Source organism: Leuciscus leuciscus (assembly GCF_965113295.1).
Source record: "Leuciscus leuciscus genome assembly, chromosome: 21".
NCBI classification, from domain to species: domain Eukaryota; kingdom Metazoa; phylum Chordata; class Actinopteri; order Cypriniformes; family Leuciscidae; genus Leuciscus; species Leuciscus leuciscus.
The window spans coordinates 22,075,257-22,092,196 of record NC_138745.1 but is presented as its reverse complement, the minus strand read 5'-3'; the positions used below and the strand labels follow the sequence as shown (position 1 = coordinate 22,092,196).

General features: G+C 38.0%; 1 protein-coding gene across 2 annotated transcripts in view; it reads right to left on the bottom strand.

Moving 5' to 3' along the window:
- Positions 1 to 16,940, bottom strand: part of afap1 (actin filament associated protein 1) — a 55,115-nt gene that overhangs the window by 12,057 nt on the left and 26,118 nt on the right. For both annotated transcript variants that reach the window (XM_082151729.1, XM_082151728.1), the window contains exons 4-8: positions 10,318 to 10,426; positions 9,966 to 10,177; positions 8,045 to 8,224; positions 2,572 to 2,664; positions 1,771 to 1,846 (exon numbers count right to left, since the gene is read on the bottom strand). In XM_082151729.1, the coding sequence (XP_082007855.1) occupies positions 1,771 to 1,846; positions 2,572 to 2,664; positions 8,045 to 8,224; positions 9,966 to 10,177; positions 10,318 to 10,426 (670 nt within the window). The remainder of the gene's footprint in view (positions 1 to 1,770; positions 1,847 to 2,571; positions 2,665 to 8,044; positions 8,225 to 9,965; positions 10,178 to 10,317; positions 10,427 to 16,940) is intronic.

Genomic DNA, 16,940 nt, shown 5'->3' with positions numbered 1-16,940 from the left:
GATTTTATAATGTAATATATTATTCAGATATGCTAGATATCTAGAAACCCATTGGTGTTGCAACTATAACAAGATATTGGTTTGGAAAACATTTTGTTTGTGAGAAGGATTTGGTGGGAAAAAGACTGAATTATGTAAAATGACAAATGGCAATCTGGTCACTTTAAAATGTTAGTAATTTAGGCCAGAGAGAAAGGGGTTGAACTGACAATGACTGGACACACGTCTACAGACTCATCTAAATCCTAAACAATGCGTGAAACCGATTCCATTCTTCTCCAAGTTGTTCAGATGCTTTTTTCTGAGGAGTGTGGTCAGTGGTTATTGTAAGAAAGAAAAAAATCTAAAAAAACAACCTTGAGCACTGAGAGTGAAAAGACACTTAACATGTGTAAGACGTGTACAGCACAGCAAATTACAGGCTTTTCTCATTCTCCAGAAGGTCTTTACAAGAAAATCAGCAAACAGGGACATACAACATATAAAGACAGTGAAACTTTTGCTCTTCAAAAGGTCTGATTTGGTCCAAACTCCACTGCAGAAGATTGCATCTTAGTTGGCGGCTCCTTTAATTAATGCTCAGCCCATCTGAACCCAGAGTCCTCTAAAGTTTCTCTGTCTCTGTGCCGCAGCCTCGGGTATGAGGCAAAACCCAGAGCCACAGATGCAAAAACCATTGGCCCTTAAAGGACCTATACATAGTTCTTCATTTTATCGTGACGGAAAATTCTAATATGATTTCATAGCGTCTCAGCAATTACGACAGCTAGAACCAGCTAGACAGCTAGAATCTGCCTGGCTCTTTAACATTTTCTTCCATCTTTCATCAAAGAGGTGCAGCAGTTGGCTGCTGGTGTAATTTGAGAATATCTTAGGTGCTTTCAAACAGAGACAGAAAAGATCAGATAGAGCTGGTTTGTGTTTCTGCTGCCAAAAAATGCTACCCTACATTTTTTGTTGTAAAAAAGATTTAACTTAATTTATGTACCTGTGATCCTTTAGATAACCCCACTCACACTTTTACAGGAATTATTATAGGAGTTACTTTATCTGTAGGTCTATCAGAGGTCAGCTGCCATAACTCATGTGAAAACAGCATAGCAGTTACTGCGGCTTGTGGCTGTGATGCTGAACTATCAATCATATGGGTTTGCAGATGCAAAAGTCTTGGAATCCTCTCAAATTAGGCAATTCCTCACCAACAAGTCTGAGGCAAGGCAGTCTCAAATTGAAAAAAAAGAAAAGAAAGACCTGAAACAGATGTCCTGAAAAGTTCAATCCCAGATCGAGACTGCATGGTGTTTACTAGATAAATAATCCTATTAGATTATTTAAGAAGGGTCTCCTTGCCTTGACTTTGGTATTGCTCAAACAATAGTCAAGTCAAATAAACATCCACTTTATAGGATTATATTTATTAGTGTACCGTTGCTATGTTCGTTTTTTTCTTAACCACAAAATGTCAAACTTAAGAGTTCACTTTATGAATCAAAACACTAATGAATACAGTTGATGTTCTATTAAAATGTTGTAATGACAAATTATTGACATATCAATGCTGAAAATGTTTAATTATCATTTCATTATTTTATTATTATTATTATTATTTTCAGTACATCATGATTGTTTGATTGAGTTGATAGAGAAAATAGATCAGGTAGAAATAGCTCCGAACCACTTTTTAAAGTGTATCACACAAGATACTCCCCCTTTATATAGAGAAACTCCAATGATATGGCCCTAACAAAAGGACTTAACATGAAGACTCACCTAGATCTTTGCCATCTGAGATGCCATTTTCATGGCAGGGCTCTCCATCTGAACTGGGTCGATCGCAGGACAGCTTCTGTAAAACAAGAGTAAAGTTAAGGATACACTCGCAGTTACAGAGAAAGCACACACTTTATCAGGAGAATGGATACCGAACAGCACAATCAACAAAGCATTCCATTTTAAATCCAATGATAATTTGTTTATAGACATACACATTGAATACATACAAACAAAGTGTATGGAATTCTAAAGCCCATACAATTAAACCTCTACAGTCTACCCAAACACAACTCAAAGAGCATCTGTTTAGCATTAAGTGTGAATAATTAGACTGGGCTCATGCATGCTGTGCCAGTTTAAGAGGTTTGACATTAAACCCCCTTAGATCTGTCTTAAAAACAAGACACACTCACATAAACAAGTGCAACATGCACACGCTGCACAAATAATGTCACAGCATACTGCATACTAAAGAATGTGTTCTTAAAAAATGATAAGATCACATTTCCTCCCACACCTATTTAACCTTGCCAGCAGCACACATCCGTGGCAAGATGGAATTAGGTACGCATATGAAGCTTTTATAGCCCTCCATTCCCTGGCAGCAGAGCCACTGTACGGGAAAACAGAGAAGAGGCGCCTGTGCTGGGTACTGAGGTGTGGTGAGGCTGGCAAGCACGCAAACCAACACACAGTCTCACATACCTGCATGTAGGTAGACCTGCATGTACGCTGCAGGCATAGTAAATCCACAAACACACAAATGTAGTTTACATAAATATAATTATGAATTCACACCTTTTCCAACTCTGCTTTGTGAACAGGGGAACCAGAGCCAGCACCGTCACAGTCCACCACTCCATTTCCACTGGAGCTGACTTCTTTCATCACCTTAAAGAGACCACAGAACAAAAAGTTAAAGTGCAAAACAACAGGCAGAAATGTAATATTCCTCAATTCTCCATATTTGAATGACTGAGGATGCTCGTTATATAGTAAATAAAGAAATGCACTGCGCAGAAATCCCTTTCTCAAAGAAAATTATATTAAGAACAATCACACACATCAAACAATAAATTATAATTTTTATGTTTAGCAGGGTTCCCACACTTTTTTACCAATGAATTTTCTGGGATAAAGATACAAAAAAAAATATATATATATATATATATATATTTTAAAGATTGCACAGTTCAATTTAGCTGATATATTCTATATTAATAGTTACAACTTAAAAACTATAGAAAACAAATTACATTAACTAGAGAAATTTCTAGTTATTCTAGAAAATATAGAGAAAATATATTTAATTTATTATTAATTAGAAGAAGAAAAGTATAAAAAAAAAAAAAAAAAAATTAAACTAGAGCAGTTTTTACAACTTTTACAAGACGTAAGATTTTATTAATATTTTTCATGATTTTTCCAGGCCTTGAAAATTGCAAATTTCCCATGGGAACCTTGGAGTAGTCTATCAAAAACGTTCTTTGCTCCCAGTCAAACAGATGCCACAAACTCTCCACCACCTCCACGTTCTGCCATGCACATGCACTCAAATGGATTCTGCGCGTCACATGCAGTTGGAAGAGCAGCTGGAAGGCTGTTACATGCGTCATTGCTCTCGTGGCTGTCTATGCGCTGTGCAGTGGCTCTGTGTGAATGAGATATCCAGAGATCTCCAGACTGCACAGACTCTTCGCCGCCACATAAGAGCGTGACCTCACATTACCTGGGGGTTACATCCAAAAACCCCATAACCAGTGGTGTCGAGTGAACTAAGCGGATAAAGAGAGCATCACAAAGAGAGGCGCTCACCTTTACACACCCTCACACCCTCTTCCCAACCTGCCCCCATGCCAAAGACCAAAATATAACCAAAGATCCTGAGCTCCTCTGAGCATCGTAACTTGACGCAGCACGCTGGGGTTTGGCAACCGGCTTACATAATTGGGCTCACGGGAAAATTGCAGGCTGTGGCCTCACTCTTTGGCTTTAACTGCAAAGATGTGGGTTTCTGGGATACGCTCTGGGATAAACTTTTTTGCTGTGCTAATGTGCCCTCATGAGCATTTATATTTTCACATGAAGAGTTAAGGAGAACTACTGCATAAAATCCAACAAACAAAGTCAAAGTTAAAGGTCAAACAATTAGATAGTGCCACATTAGATAGTGATGAGAAGCAAAGCCAATGCCAAGTAGAGGTCGGCCGATTAATTGGCACCGATAACCGATTGCTGGATTTGTTTTCATTCAGTATCCATTTTAAAACTATCGGTTGATTAATCAGTTATAGGTCATCGTGGTCCAAGAACCTAGTTATCATTATCGGTAAAATCCACTATCGGTTGACCTCTAATGACAAGCATTAATTAAGGGCAGGAATTAACAATTTCATAACAATTAGCACACAAACACAAACCACAGTAGCTAGTAAAATGACACCAAACAGAAAGCAGGAAGTGACGAGGAATAAAATGGTCAACATCATACAGTGGTCACGTTCATTTATACATAACACAAAAACTAACAGGAGAACAAATACACTCCATTTCTTACCATTCTAGCCCAGGGCAGTAGAGAGTCAGATGACAAAAAAGAGAGAAGAAAGAAGAACGAAGGAAAGAAGAAAGACAGGAGGTGGAATTTCCCCAGGCCTGTCCAAAGGATCAGAACAGAGGAGCTACATCAAATAGAGAACTTGTTGAATAAAGACTGGAAGAGAGAGAAACAAAGAGGAAAACAGTGCAGAGGAAAGATATAACACTAAAAGAGAATTAAAAATGAATCATGGAAAACAACAAGCTAAGATTTTCCATAAATAGATCATTAGCAAACTGGATAAAGCATTAACTGACCACAGACGCCTTTGGGCTTCTATAATGATCTTCGATTTTGTTTGAAGACATGAAGTATTCCATTAAACTAAAGGCTAAAAAAAAGTTTCCTTATCACCTTATATTCCACTATTTCTAATAATCCATCTAATGGCTTCCATATAAACCATTTATTTCCACTTTTAAAAACTGGTCACAACTGAGCCAGAGCAAAACTCAGCCACGATTTGAAGCAACCTCATCTTGTGAATATTCAGAGATTCAGTGAAATAAACAATTTATTGGGTTAATGATCTAATGCCTAGTGTCTAATGTTGATTTCCTAAAAGAGTTTGCAGATTTTCTCTCAGACCTATTGGTCAACGTCGATAATGCATTGATTGTTGGTGATTTTAACATTCACGTAGATAATACAAATGATGAGTTAGGGGCTGCGTTTGCAGATTTACTAAACTCCTTTAAGGTCAAGCAAAATGTCAGTAGACCCACTCATCGTTTTAATCATATCGCATGGAAGCAGTCCTTCTGATAGAGATATTCTACTGCAAAGTGATTATGCCGTAACTTGCATACCGCGCACCGCTGATATTTGCAATGTCGCGCCACGTTATCGACCAGGTAGAACAATTCTCCCAAACACTAGACAGATTCACAAATAACTTGCCTGATCTGTCTTAGCTGCTCAGTGTACTCAAACACACAAATGAACTTGAGGAAATGACTAGCAGTATAGGCACCATTTTCTCTAGTATATTAGAAACTGTTGCACCGATTAGATTAAAAAGGTTAGAGAAAAAAGTACTGTACCATGGTACAACACTACTACCCATGCTATCAAGAGAGAAACTTGTAATCTAGAGCGCAAATGGAGACAAACGTGAAAAGACAGCACTTCCCATTATAAAAAGGCTCTAAAAGCAGCCAGGGCCGAGCATCTCCGCAAACTAATAGAAAATAACCAAAACAATCCAAGGTTTTTGTTTAGTACAGTGGCTAGAACAAATAAACAGACATCACATGAACAAAATATTCCATTACAGTGGAACAGTAGAAATTACTTTATGAATTTCTTCACTGAGAAAATCAAAGGCATCAGCAATACAATTGTAAATGTACAACCTTCGACAAGAGTTTTATGATTAGGCCTCAATTATCGCCCTTCAAGAACAATTGCAGTGCTCTACAACTATAGGACAGGAAGAGCTAAATAAACCTAGGATAGCAAGTAGCCTTCCTGATAATGTTTGGGGCTCAGACTCATTCTCCTAAAGACGCATCTCTTTAGCCAAGCATTCACATAATGCATCTCATTACCTTATACTCCAGTTATATCAGATCAAATGCACATGATTATCTTTGCTTACTGTTATGAACAGCAGCAACGCTACTTATTTCCAATTTGTTTTTCTGTTTTATCTCGGGATGCCCATCCTGAGGTAGCTAGAGAGTATGTCAGCTACAGTTTGGATCCAGCCTCTTATGAAGACTTCAGATGCCTCAACACCAGTGAAGAGACTGTGCTAACTCCTGCGAGGACTTCAGATGAAGAAGCAAGCTCTGAATCAACATGCACCAATGCTACATTTTCTATATATCCGAATTTGTTAACATACATGTATTCATTACTTCAATGAGCTCATTGTTCCTTTCTTAAATTAATACATTGTTTAAATTAATACATTATTACGCAACTGTGTGATTTGTGTATATGTACATTTCTGAAATACATAACTTGGACACAGTCACCTCTGATAACAGATCACTCAAAATTGTAATGTAAACGCATGCATTTTCTGTAAAGCTGCTTTGAATCTTTCTTTTTTGTGAAAAGTGCAATACAAATACATTTTAATTGAATTGAATTAAAAAAATGACATCAACAAGAAAAAAATCCAAGACTTATTTAAAAAAATAAAGCAAATGCACTCAGAAAGAGCAATTCTCTATTTGCTATATTATATATTAGCAATTAGAGCTAGAAAGAAATATAAACTATACTAGTGAAATATTTTATCACTTTCCCAAGACTTTTAAGATTTTTATGATTTTTCCAGGCCAAGCAAATTGTAATTCTACTCTATTTCCCATGGGAACCCTGCAATGGCCGATCAACTTTCTTTTCTCCTAATCAAACAGATGCCACAAACTCTCCACCACTTCTATGTTCTGCCATGCACAGTGCGGTCAGTTAAGTCATTATCTTTTGCTCCACTTCAATTGTACTCATATTTTGAAATAAATGGTTTTATATGGGAGTCATTAGAAGAATTAGGAGATTAATAGAAATAGTGAAAATAGTGGAATATTCAAAAGAGTTTCAGTGGAATAAATAATTTACCGGGTTATTAATGATCTAGAAATTAGAGGGAATGTGCTTTTTCATATTGGGAATGAGTACCTATGCACCCATGAGTTGTTGGGTGTACAGCGTGTGTCTGAATGAAATACAATATTATAAAGCCCTCCGAGCTAGGGTGGTTTCGGTTTATCCCAAGCAGAAATCAATTACTCCAGTATGTTTTTAGTACACACGACACCTGACCAAACAGTGCTGAGCTATGCCCCCTTCCTAAACAGCAATTACGGCTGTTGTTGCTTTCCTGTGCTGTATATTTGCACAGTCTGACGTTCACGCCCACTTGAACGGTGCTGTACAGCTCACTGCATGTGCCTTCCTGCCCGCAAATCAATAAACAGAAGCTCGTTACCACATGGAAACATGGTAACGGATTCAGAAAATCTCTTTTTTGTGTCTTTATAAATGGGATGGTTGCAACAAGTGATGTCTTTATAAACAGAGCCACCAGAAGAGTGATGGACAGCGATGAGGGAACTGCTATTTCCATCAATCGACTGTTGACTGCAGCTGGTTTTGATGATCTTTGTGCAGCATAAGTTGCTTTCAGGTTATAAACTCAAAGATCCATCACACGAGAGCCCAGAGACTTTCACTACCACTTTTCTTAATGTTTGTGAAAAACAGATGTGGAAGAAAACCGCTTTAAATAGATATACAACAGACTATCAAAGTAACAAGTTATCAACAAGTGCAATCTTCAGAGCTGTTAAGGTTAAAATCCTTTGAACTTTCACCAAGAAACACTTTTTAGAGGTTAGGCTTATACGAGAAGTAGAAAGAACTATATGCGGACATAAAATATCAAAACGTATTGACGTGCCGGCCGAGAACAAAGAAGTAATAGTATGCATAGCACTGTATTTAGTATGCAGAAAGCAACCTGTTTTTAACCCCACACACCCAACTGAACATAAACACTGAACAGCTGGACCTGAGGATTGCTACTACTTGTTTGTTTAACATCTATGCTGAAAAGGCAAGCATACTCATGCAGTTCACCAGAAAAATTTGCTGGTCGACAGCTGTTTTCTAATAAGCTACTCCAGGTCCAATCACATAACACTACGCTCCGGTTACCTTTAGCCACTCTTCGGCCTGTTCTTTGCTCTGTACAGCAAGCACCAGAGCATCAGCTCCCTGATGGACGATCTTCAGTTCATGCTTCTTTTTCTTGCCGTCTTTGGGAATGTGTGTGATACTGCAGCCAGACAGGACGAGCTCCATCTGTGGAGTCTGGTCTTTAGAGGACTTGTAGCACTGAGAGAAAGAGAGACATATTAGAGAAGCTATTTAGTTATAAACATTTTCCTCTGAAATCATTTTGTTTACCCACTACAACATAAGCGGAGTCAAACTAAACAGAATCGCATAGGACATGGGAAAGCGGGTAAACTATGTCACCTCTATAATCAAGCAAACTCATAGTTTTTGTCATGTGAACATATATTTAGGCACTAGGGGTGGAACGGTACATGTATTCGTATTGAACCGAGACGGTACGGGCGTCACGGTTCGGTGCATGAATACACACGGAGAATACACGGTATAAAAATAAATAAAACTCGCGTGCAAATTAATTAATGTATTTCGGAACTACTGTTAGATACGCGGGTTCTTTAGGGACACCTAATCTGTAGCTCCGCCTTAGCTCTGAAGCTCCGTGGCTATAACTTATGGGCTATAATCATAGACATAATATCTATGGCTATAATCATAGACAGGCTATAATGGACAGGATGCGATGTCAAGATTGCAATGCTGGAATATGTTGTGTGTGTGCCTGCGTGCGTGTGTGTGTGTTCAGAGAGGCGCGGGCGCGATCGAACAGTGGAAACATAAAAACATTCTCATTTTGTTCATTGGACATCATTCAAACTGCAAAGTGTTTACTTATATTTGTGTACACTCGTAATAAAACACAACATTGTGCTTTTGTCAAACTGTAAACTCTTGTCAAACTGTAACCTACAACTGTCACCCAACACAGTGAGTAAGTTACACATTCTACATTGATTAAAAGAAAATCCAATTTGTTTTTAATGGTAGTATTATTTTATACAGAAATAAATTATTTATAATTCAGATGAGAATAAAGTTAGTGTTATTAAAATTTTAAGGAAAACAAATATATTGATCTGAAATATAGCAAATTAATTTTAAATTCATTCAGGTACAATTACCAAACATATCTTAAGGTCTTTTTGTCTTTTTATTAATTTGATTAATAAACTAATTATATAAAACTATTGGCAATGCACTACAAATAAACTGGTTCTATGCCTTTACTTTATTAATAAAACTTATTTTAAAAATACAAGGCTTAAAACATTTATTTTCCTTTGGTGGAACAGCCTACAGACATGCACAATAAAAAAAAATTGCCTTCTACAATTTTTGTTTTACTTTTCCCTCCATTGTACCGAACTCGTACCGAACCGTGATGTCTGAACCGAGGTATGAACCGAACCGTGACTTCTGTGTACCGTTCCACCCCTATTAGGCACCCTTTTCAATGTGCCCTTTTACATGACATGTAAAATAAATTTTATGGAAAAGCAAACCTTTTCAGGATTAAAAATAGAATTACCAATGTATAAAAATTGTTTGGCTAAACATTCATTTAATTAACATTAATTTATTAATTGATAAATTAAGTATTTTTCCTAAAATAGTAACTGTGGGGTAAAGTGTGCCAGACGCTTTGAGGTAAGCCACATCAACATCAAATGAAAGTAAGCTTTTCCTCCAAATATTGGTTTATGAAAATGTTAATAATGGGTCACAACATAAGACTAGAATAGGATTGTGCATTAGTAAAATAGTCAATGGATATTTTACCCTAACACAGGGCGCAATTGTGACTTAACCACTTTTGGCCCTATTTTATGAAAGATTTTAAATTTTTTGGTTGATATGTAATTTTTCTGGTTTAAAGAAATGTAAAAACAAGTGGCACATCGTACCCCACTCCCCTGAGTGTGTGAGTGTGTGTGCTTACCAACAGTTTGTTGTCCTTTATGACACAGAGCAGTTTGGTCCACTGTCCAAAACGTTTCTTTCGCAACAGGAACGCACAGATTCGCGCATCTTTCACCAGGTCCATGGAGGCCTCCTCAGATGGCCACTGGTGACGCATCTTCTGCCCCTTCCCATCCTCCTCCTCCTCATCATATGACTCATATGAACTGCTCATGGCGTCCGAGTCATAATCTGAGAATAAAGTTGGGACTCAGATTAGACGTTATTGAAATTTCGAAAATATTCTGGTCTTTTTTAGGTCAAAGATGCAGCAACAGTACTGTCATAGTTCTAAAACTTTAAAGTGATCTTTATAGTGTAACTGTCCTTACTAGAGGTGATGTACTCTGGTGCTTTGCCAGGGCCTAGCGGAACAGCTTCCTCATAATAACCTTCAGGAAGAGAGGAGCTCGGCAAGGGAGGAGGCCCATTGTCAGGAGGCTTTGGGACAGAGGGAAAGAGAAAGAAAGACAGAGAAATTGGTCAGATCAATCATTCAGCCTCCTGGATTACAGTGTTGTTGTTTTTTTAGAAATCTAGACAAAAAAAAAAATCAGTTTCACTGGTTCCAATGAATCCAAGCAAATAATATCAAAACTTCTGAGGCATCATCCATCTCATCATGAAGTTCAACTGTTCATACTGCACTAAGATCTCTGACATCATAGTGGGGCCGACATAAACCAATCAAAGGCCTACGGTTTCAATCTTTGCCAAGAGGAAAAAGGGAATGTTTACAAACAAAACTGTCAGAGAGAAAAAAAGAGAGACTTTATGGTAAAATAACAGCTGGTCATGATAAGTAGAAGAAAGAAAAGGTTTGAAACTAATTTTTGAAACACAAACAACACAAACAAACCAAAAATAGGAAACTTGCTGCAAAATAGAAAGCAGAGTAAGCTACAGATCAGAAAGATGTAAATCATAAGGTTGCCCAGCAAGTTCTGGAAAAGAGTTCAGGGAGGCGCACCAATAGAAGTGTGGGCACCTTACTAAATGTAAGCCATTCAGCCAAATTTCTCTGTCTATGTTTAATCAAAAACAGCTGTAGTATATAGAGGTACACTGGTAACACTTTACAATAAGGTTTCATGAATTAACATTAGTTAACTACTTTAGTTAACATGAACTAAGAATGAACAATACTTCTACATAATTTATTAATCTTAGATAATGTTAATTTCAACATTTACTAATACATTATTACAATCAAATGTTGTATTTGTTATGCACTGTGAATGAACATGAACAAACAATGAACAGCTGGATTTTTATTAACATTAACGAAGATTAATAAATACTGTAATGACTAATGTTACCAAAGAGACCTTATTGTAAAGTGTTACCTCACTCAGTTAGTTTGTTGAAATATAGATTATGTTCCAAATCTAGTGTGCTGCCAACGCAGGCAGCATTTGACATCATCACAGACAAGCTCCTGATGCCAAGACAGTATGAAAAGGTAGGTGGCATAATTATCCTGCCCTCTAAGATACTTTCTTTTGGCCAAATTGCTAGGGCAAATTGCATAATGCACTGCAATGAGGTCAGTGAAAAAATCCACCCAAGATGGCAGATTTGTACGAAAAATCGTACAAATCTAAATAATTATAAATATAATTAAAGGCAGGGTAGGTGATTTGATCCAGAATTTTTTTTTGTTATGCTGGTTGAAACTCTTCACATCTTCATAGCTAAGTTAAGTGGTCTAAATGTATTTATACTGTATGTAAATCATCTGTGGAAGGAGTAGGGAAGGAGTATAATGTTCGTTCTATCATCCAAATGCAATGATACAATGACCTATCTGCCTGTCAACATATGTATTTTCATACCTCTGTGCACCCTGCTCGCACAGACGTCACATGTCATCAGCGCGTTTCATGCTTGAGTTAGACAGACGTCAGTCACCGAGCACCGCAACCGAAACTTCAGCCGCCTTTTACAGTTCCTCCTGAACCAAAACAACGAGCTTATGCTGCGTTCACATCATAACTACTGTAATTTGGAAGAGATGGAAACCCGTGACATCATACTTAGAGCGGTTTGTGACTAGAATTTATGCATTTCAATGGAAACACTATCAACGTCAAAATTAATCTGCATCAGTCAGGTGGTACAGGTCAGTGCTCTTTAAGTTGTTTTTTGTTCATTATTATTGTAATGTTATGTGCTTTGAGACATAAGGTAGTTTAACGCCGTCTCTCGTGACACGTTTGTTTGCTCCCTGCTGTACAGGTTCAAGTGTTTTGAAGGAGGTGTGGCTTTGGAGATGCTCTAATGGCGCTTTTCCATTACCAGTACCAGCTCAGCTGAACTCGACTCGACTCGACTCGGCTCGCTTTTCGCTCCGTTTTCCATTGCAGATAGTACCTCCACAATAGTACCTGGTCGTCATAGCGACGCCGCAGGAAACTGCCGTGACTTAATCTTCTACGTGAGACACACCCGCTACCCACACACACAAGACAATGGAGGAAATCGAGTGTATGCTGTTTTTGGATGTTTTTGTTTTTGCTGTTTTTTATTCTGGATACTCCGTCTGGCGCGTGCAATGATGACGCAGTGAATAGTGACGATTCTCTCTGACCAATCAGCAGTCTGCTGTGTTTTCACGTCACATTTTAGTATCGCCTCAGCTCGCTCAGAACCTCGCCGGAGGTGGTACGAAAAAAAGTACCTGGAAGCAGGTACAGGTACAACTTTTACACGAGCTGGTACTGTGTAGTGGAAAAGGGCCATAAAGGGAGGGTAGGATCCGAAATTCGCCTACCCTACCTATTTTACTATGAAAAAAATAAAATACAAAAATTGTTTGCATATGTATTTTAATTCTTATTAAAGTGACACAATGAATAAAGAGTTTCTGTGTATGCAGGGGATTCAAATTCTGATAACTGTTGTGCATACACATACTTTTAGGATGAAATCTATGTTAAGTTTTCTACACTAGGCCTCTGGTGTCTATAACCAATGAGCACACTATAGAACCTCATTAGTGAGTGAGAGGGATTGTTTAAAAGAAAAAAAAAGAGAAAAGGAGATTGTGTGTATATAAGCGCAAATGAGCGTGCATGTGTGAGTTACAATGTGTTTAAGACTGTCTGATTTGGGCCTTGGTTGGTCGGGCCCAGTTGGCAGCACATGTGACAACCTGGTGTTGTCATTACGACACAGGCCCTCCAGAGCCTCCCTCATTTCCCAGGCTGCATGCAAACAATTATGGTTGATGACAAACTCATATAAACGCTTTTAATTTTCCTTTTTTCCCCCTGTAACCCATGGAGAGTCTGTCTTTATTTCTTTTTCTTTCATTTCAGTTAACAGAAAGCACTGCTATTTTCCAGTGCTTTTCAGGTGGGGGGAATTACAACGCATTTTAAGAGACCAAAGGACCAATGTTCACAGTTGCCACCTGGCACACTTTATCACCATGGTAACCTCAATATAGTAGAATAGTAACACAGAACATGAACAACTATTTACATTACAAACACTGCAAAAGGACTGCTCATGGAAATATACTGTATAAGGAAAGTTAAAACAGACGGGAAAGAACAGTACAAAAGATGTTTTCTCAAGGTTTCATTGGTGCCGCTGAGTGTTTTACTCCAATTTCCTTTTAGGATGTAACTGCAAGACCTTCTACGTTCAGATATTCCCAATAAACAGCACAGGTTAATGCTTTTTAGGCAATTTATGTCAGCCAGAAAGGCATTTTTCAGCATGGCCTAAATTTGCTAATTTCTCCCTTAAGTATATTACAGTATATAACAAAAAACTGTCAAATTGATTGTGTGTTGGGATTAATTCAGTATTTACTCTGGCTCCTTAGGGTTTTCGTTCACATGTGTAATCAAAACTACAATAGAAACTATAATATGTTAGTGTGACCTCCTGGCACATTTGAGAAGGGTGTGTTTGACGTCTGAGGTAGAGGAGGATACTTTATCTCAGTGCTAGTCATTACAACTTGGCTTTAAATATAATGAAGACCAGAACATGTAAAATCCCCATAAGGTCATCATCTGTGTGGGTGGTTAATAGTGTACATATTGTCTGTAAATGTACATCTGCAGAAATGCATGTCCAAAACAAGACCTAGCTGCTCCTTTCTTCTTATGCTCTGATTGTTCCTGTGTTTTCCCAGACCTACTTTAAATAATGCTACAGAAACACCCTGTATTTTACAGAACCATTCAAAAGTTAGGGTCAATATGTTTTTTTTAATGAAATTAATACTTTTATTAAGCAAGCATTAAATTGATCAAAAGTGACAGTAAAGACATTTATAATGTACCAAAAGATTATCTCAAATAAATAGTGTTTTGTTAATTCTTTGGCGTGTTTGGCGTATGACAGTGTAGATTTGGTCTTGGCGGAATAGATCTGCTACGCTGCTGCTGCAGATCAAGTACGGGACTTGCTACTGCCAATACATACACGACACGCTGCTGTGAGCAAGTAGGACATGCTGCTGCTGTACAATATAACGTATATGAATTATCTGTACCAGATCAGGTGGAGCTGGGGAAGGTGGAGGGTTTCTGAAAGCATGCTGCACTACTAAGGCAGATGCAAACCAAGTATTAAAAGTTGAGGATGTTTTTAATTGGCTACTGATACAGCAGGAATCAATCAGCTGCGCCCTATAAAGAAAGATGTGATTGCAAGCACGTTGAGTTAAGGACCTTTTAGCCTGTGCCATCTTGAATTTTATGAAAGAACTTTGCATTTGTTTTGAACTTTCTATTCATCAAAGAATACAAAAAAAAACGTATCATGGTGTCACACGGTGACACAAATATTGTGATGTAAAAAATATTAAGCAGCACAACTTTTTTGATAATAAGATATGTTTCTTAAGCAACAAATCATATTAGAAAATTTTGCTTAAACAGCCATAACAGAAATAAATTATATTTTAAAATATATTAAAAAGAAAAAAATTGTTTTAAAATTGTAATAATATTTCACAATTTTTTTTTAAATAAAAACTTTTTTAAATAAATGCAGCCTTTGTGAGGATAAGAGAATTCTTTCAAAAACATTTAAAAAATCTTACTGACCTCAAACTTTTGAACAGTACTGTACATTGTAGAAAAGTGGGGGAAATTCAATGAAATATGGAAAACCAAAAGGGCAAAGAGCAGTTATTCTTTTATGGTTGTCATTTCCAGTCTAAAAGTTTCCCAAATACAGACGTGCTATTTATCAGTTCCTTCCGTCCCATCAAGCCTTAAACTGCTCAACTAAACAAAGAAGACGGCTGTGTTACTGCCTGTTATGGTTTCGGTTCATCGGGGCATCTAAGCCCGGAGGGAGGACAGAATTCCAGGCAAAAACTGCAGTATGAAGAGCCTTGCTGAAGCAGCGTTCCGTACCAAAGCCGCCCAAGTATTTTTAGGCATAGTTCCACCTCTGGTCTGAGCTGGAAATCTGTATGAAGCATATCTGCACCAAAAAAAAAAAAAAAAAAAAAAAGTGCACTTCCACCCATTCATGCAACATCTAGTCCATCAATAAGTCTGTGCTTATGTATAAAGATACATACTTGACCTACATTTCAAGAAAGAGCTCCAAACTTCACACTCCCTTTCCAGACCATTTCACCTCACAACATAGTGTATAGTGTTATTGTGCGGTCTGTGATAAGTCTGAGTAGTATCAGACGTCTGGGCCAGTCTGGGTCTATTGTATTGGGACTGCAGTGCAGGTTAGCCAGGGAAATGCACTCAATCAATAATTCAATATTTTAACCTTCATATTTCCTCTTTTGGCCGCCTTGATATGCAGTGTATTCATGCACACACTTGAGCAGAATTCATGCACAACAACTCAATCTCACTTACACACACATTCACACAGTGGAGTCGGGAGGTTTGTGTCCCTACAAATGGTTTTCCATGTGTTTTGGAGAATCTTTTCATTCTCGACTGGTTCTTCAAAGAAACTTTCCAGCAGTCCCATACAAAAAGCAGCTGAATAACCGAAAGCTCATTTTCCCGAATGAAATGACTATATAAACTGTCACTTGCTATAACCTATAAAAGATGTTCGGAAGGGTAAAAATCACCATCTGTATTGGTATTTCCATGGCAACGAACAAAATGCATTGTAGTGCATGAATCATAATTCATTTTCCTCCTTTTGTCCATGACACAATGAGGGATTAGGTCATTGCATTCCAGACTGCGGTTAACCCTCCTTAAAAGGGAGGTGGTGGTGGTGGGGGGGTACAGTAGAGCCCTTCGCTTTAGCACAACTGAATCTTAGGATGTCCATCGTTTGCATTGTGGGCCTAGAAAGACAAAACATCAATTCAAAAGTACCTGATTCTCCTGCTATGATGGACTGTTGTCATTAACTTTGGGAGATTCACTGTGAGAACAAGAGAAAGAGGGAAAACAGGAAGATAAAAATGGCCTAAAATTAAGGGGAGGTTCTTTAATAACAGACTCCCCTTTGGGTTACAAAGTGCAGACAGATAATGAGTTTGTCTGTGTCTGTGTTCATTAGTGTGACATTGTTGGGGTGCAGATTTGGAGGCTGGGGGATGCTGGTGGGGAGGAGCAGAAGCCAACATCAACACAGATGGAAGTCATCATTGTCCCAGCGGAGTCTGTTATGGTTTCCCCATATTCTCTTACACATACTCTCTCTGCACAGCTACGAATGGCAGGATGTACTGGAAGTCAATGACTGAAGAAAGTGTACCATGGACTTACCTAGTCCATGACAGAATCTAATGTTTAATGATATATGGTAGTGTTGTCTTTGAACTCACTGTGCATGATGGGGTGGGAGGGTTGCATCATCATGTCTCTTTGTATTTTCAGCTTCTCAGCATAAAATTGTTTTAAGATGGCGTGTCAAAAAGCACACCTCAAGACCTCTGCGTTCTGTTCCATTTAAATGCATTCTGTCTACCTCATTTTAAAAGGATGAATGTGCC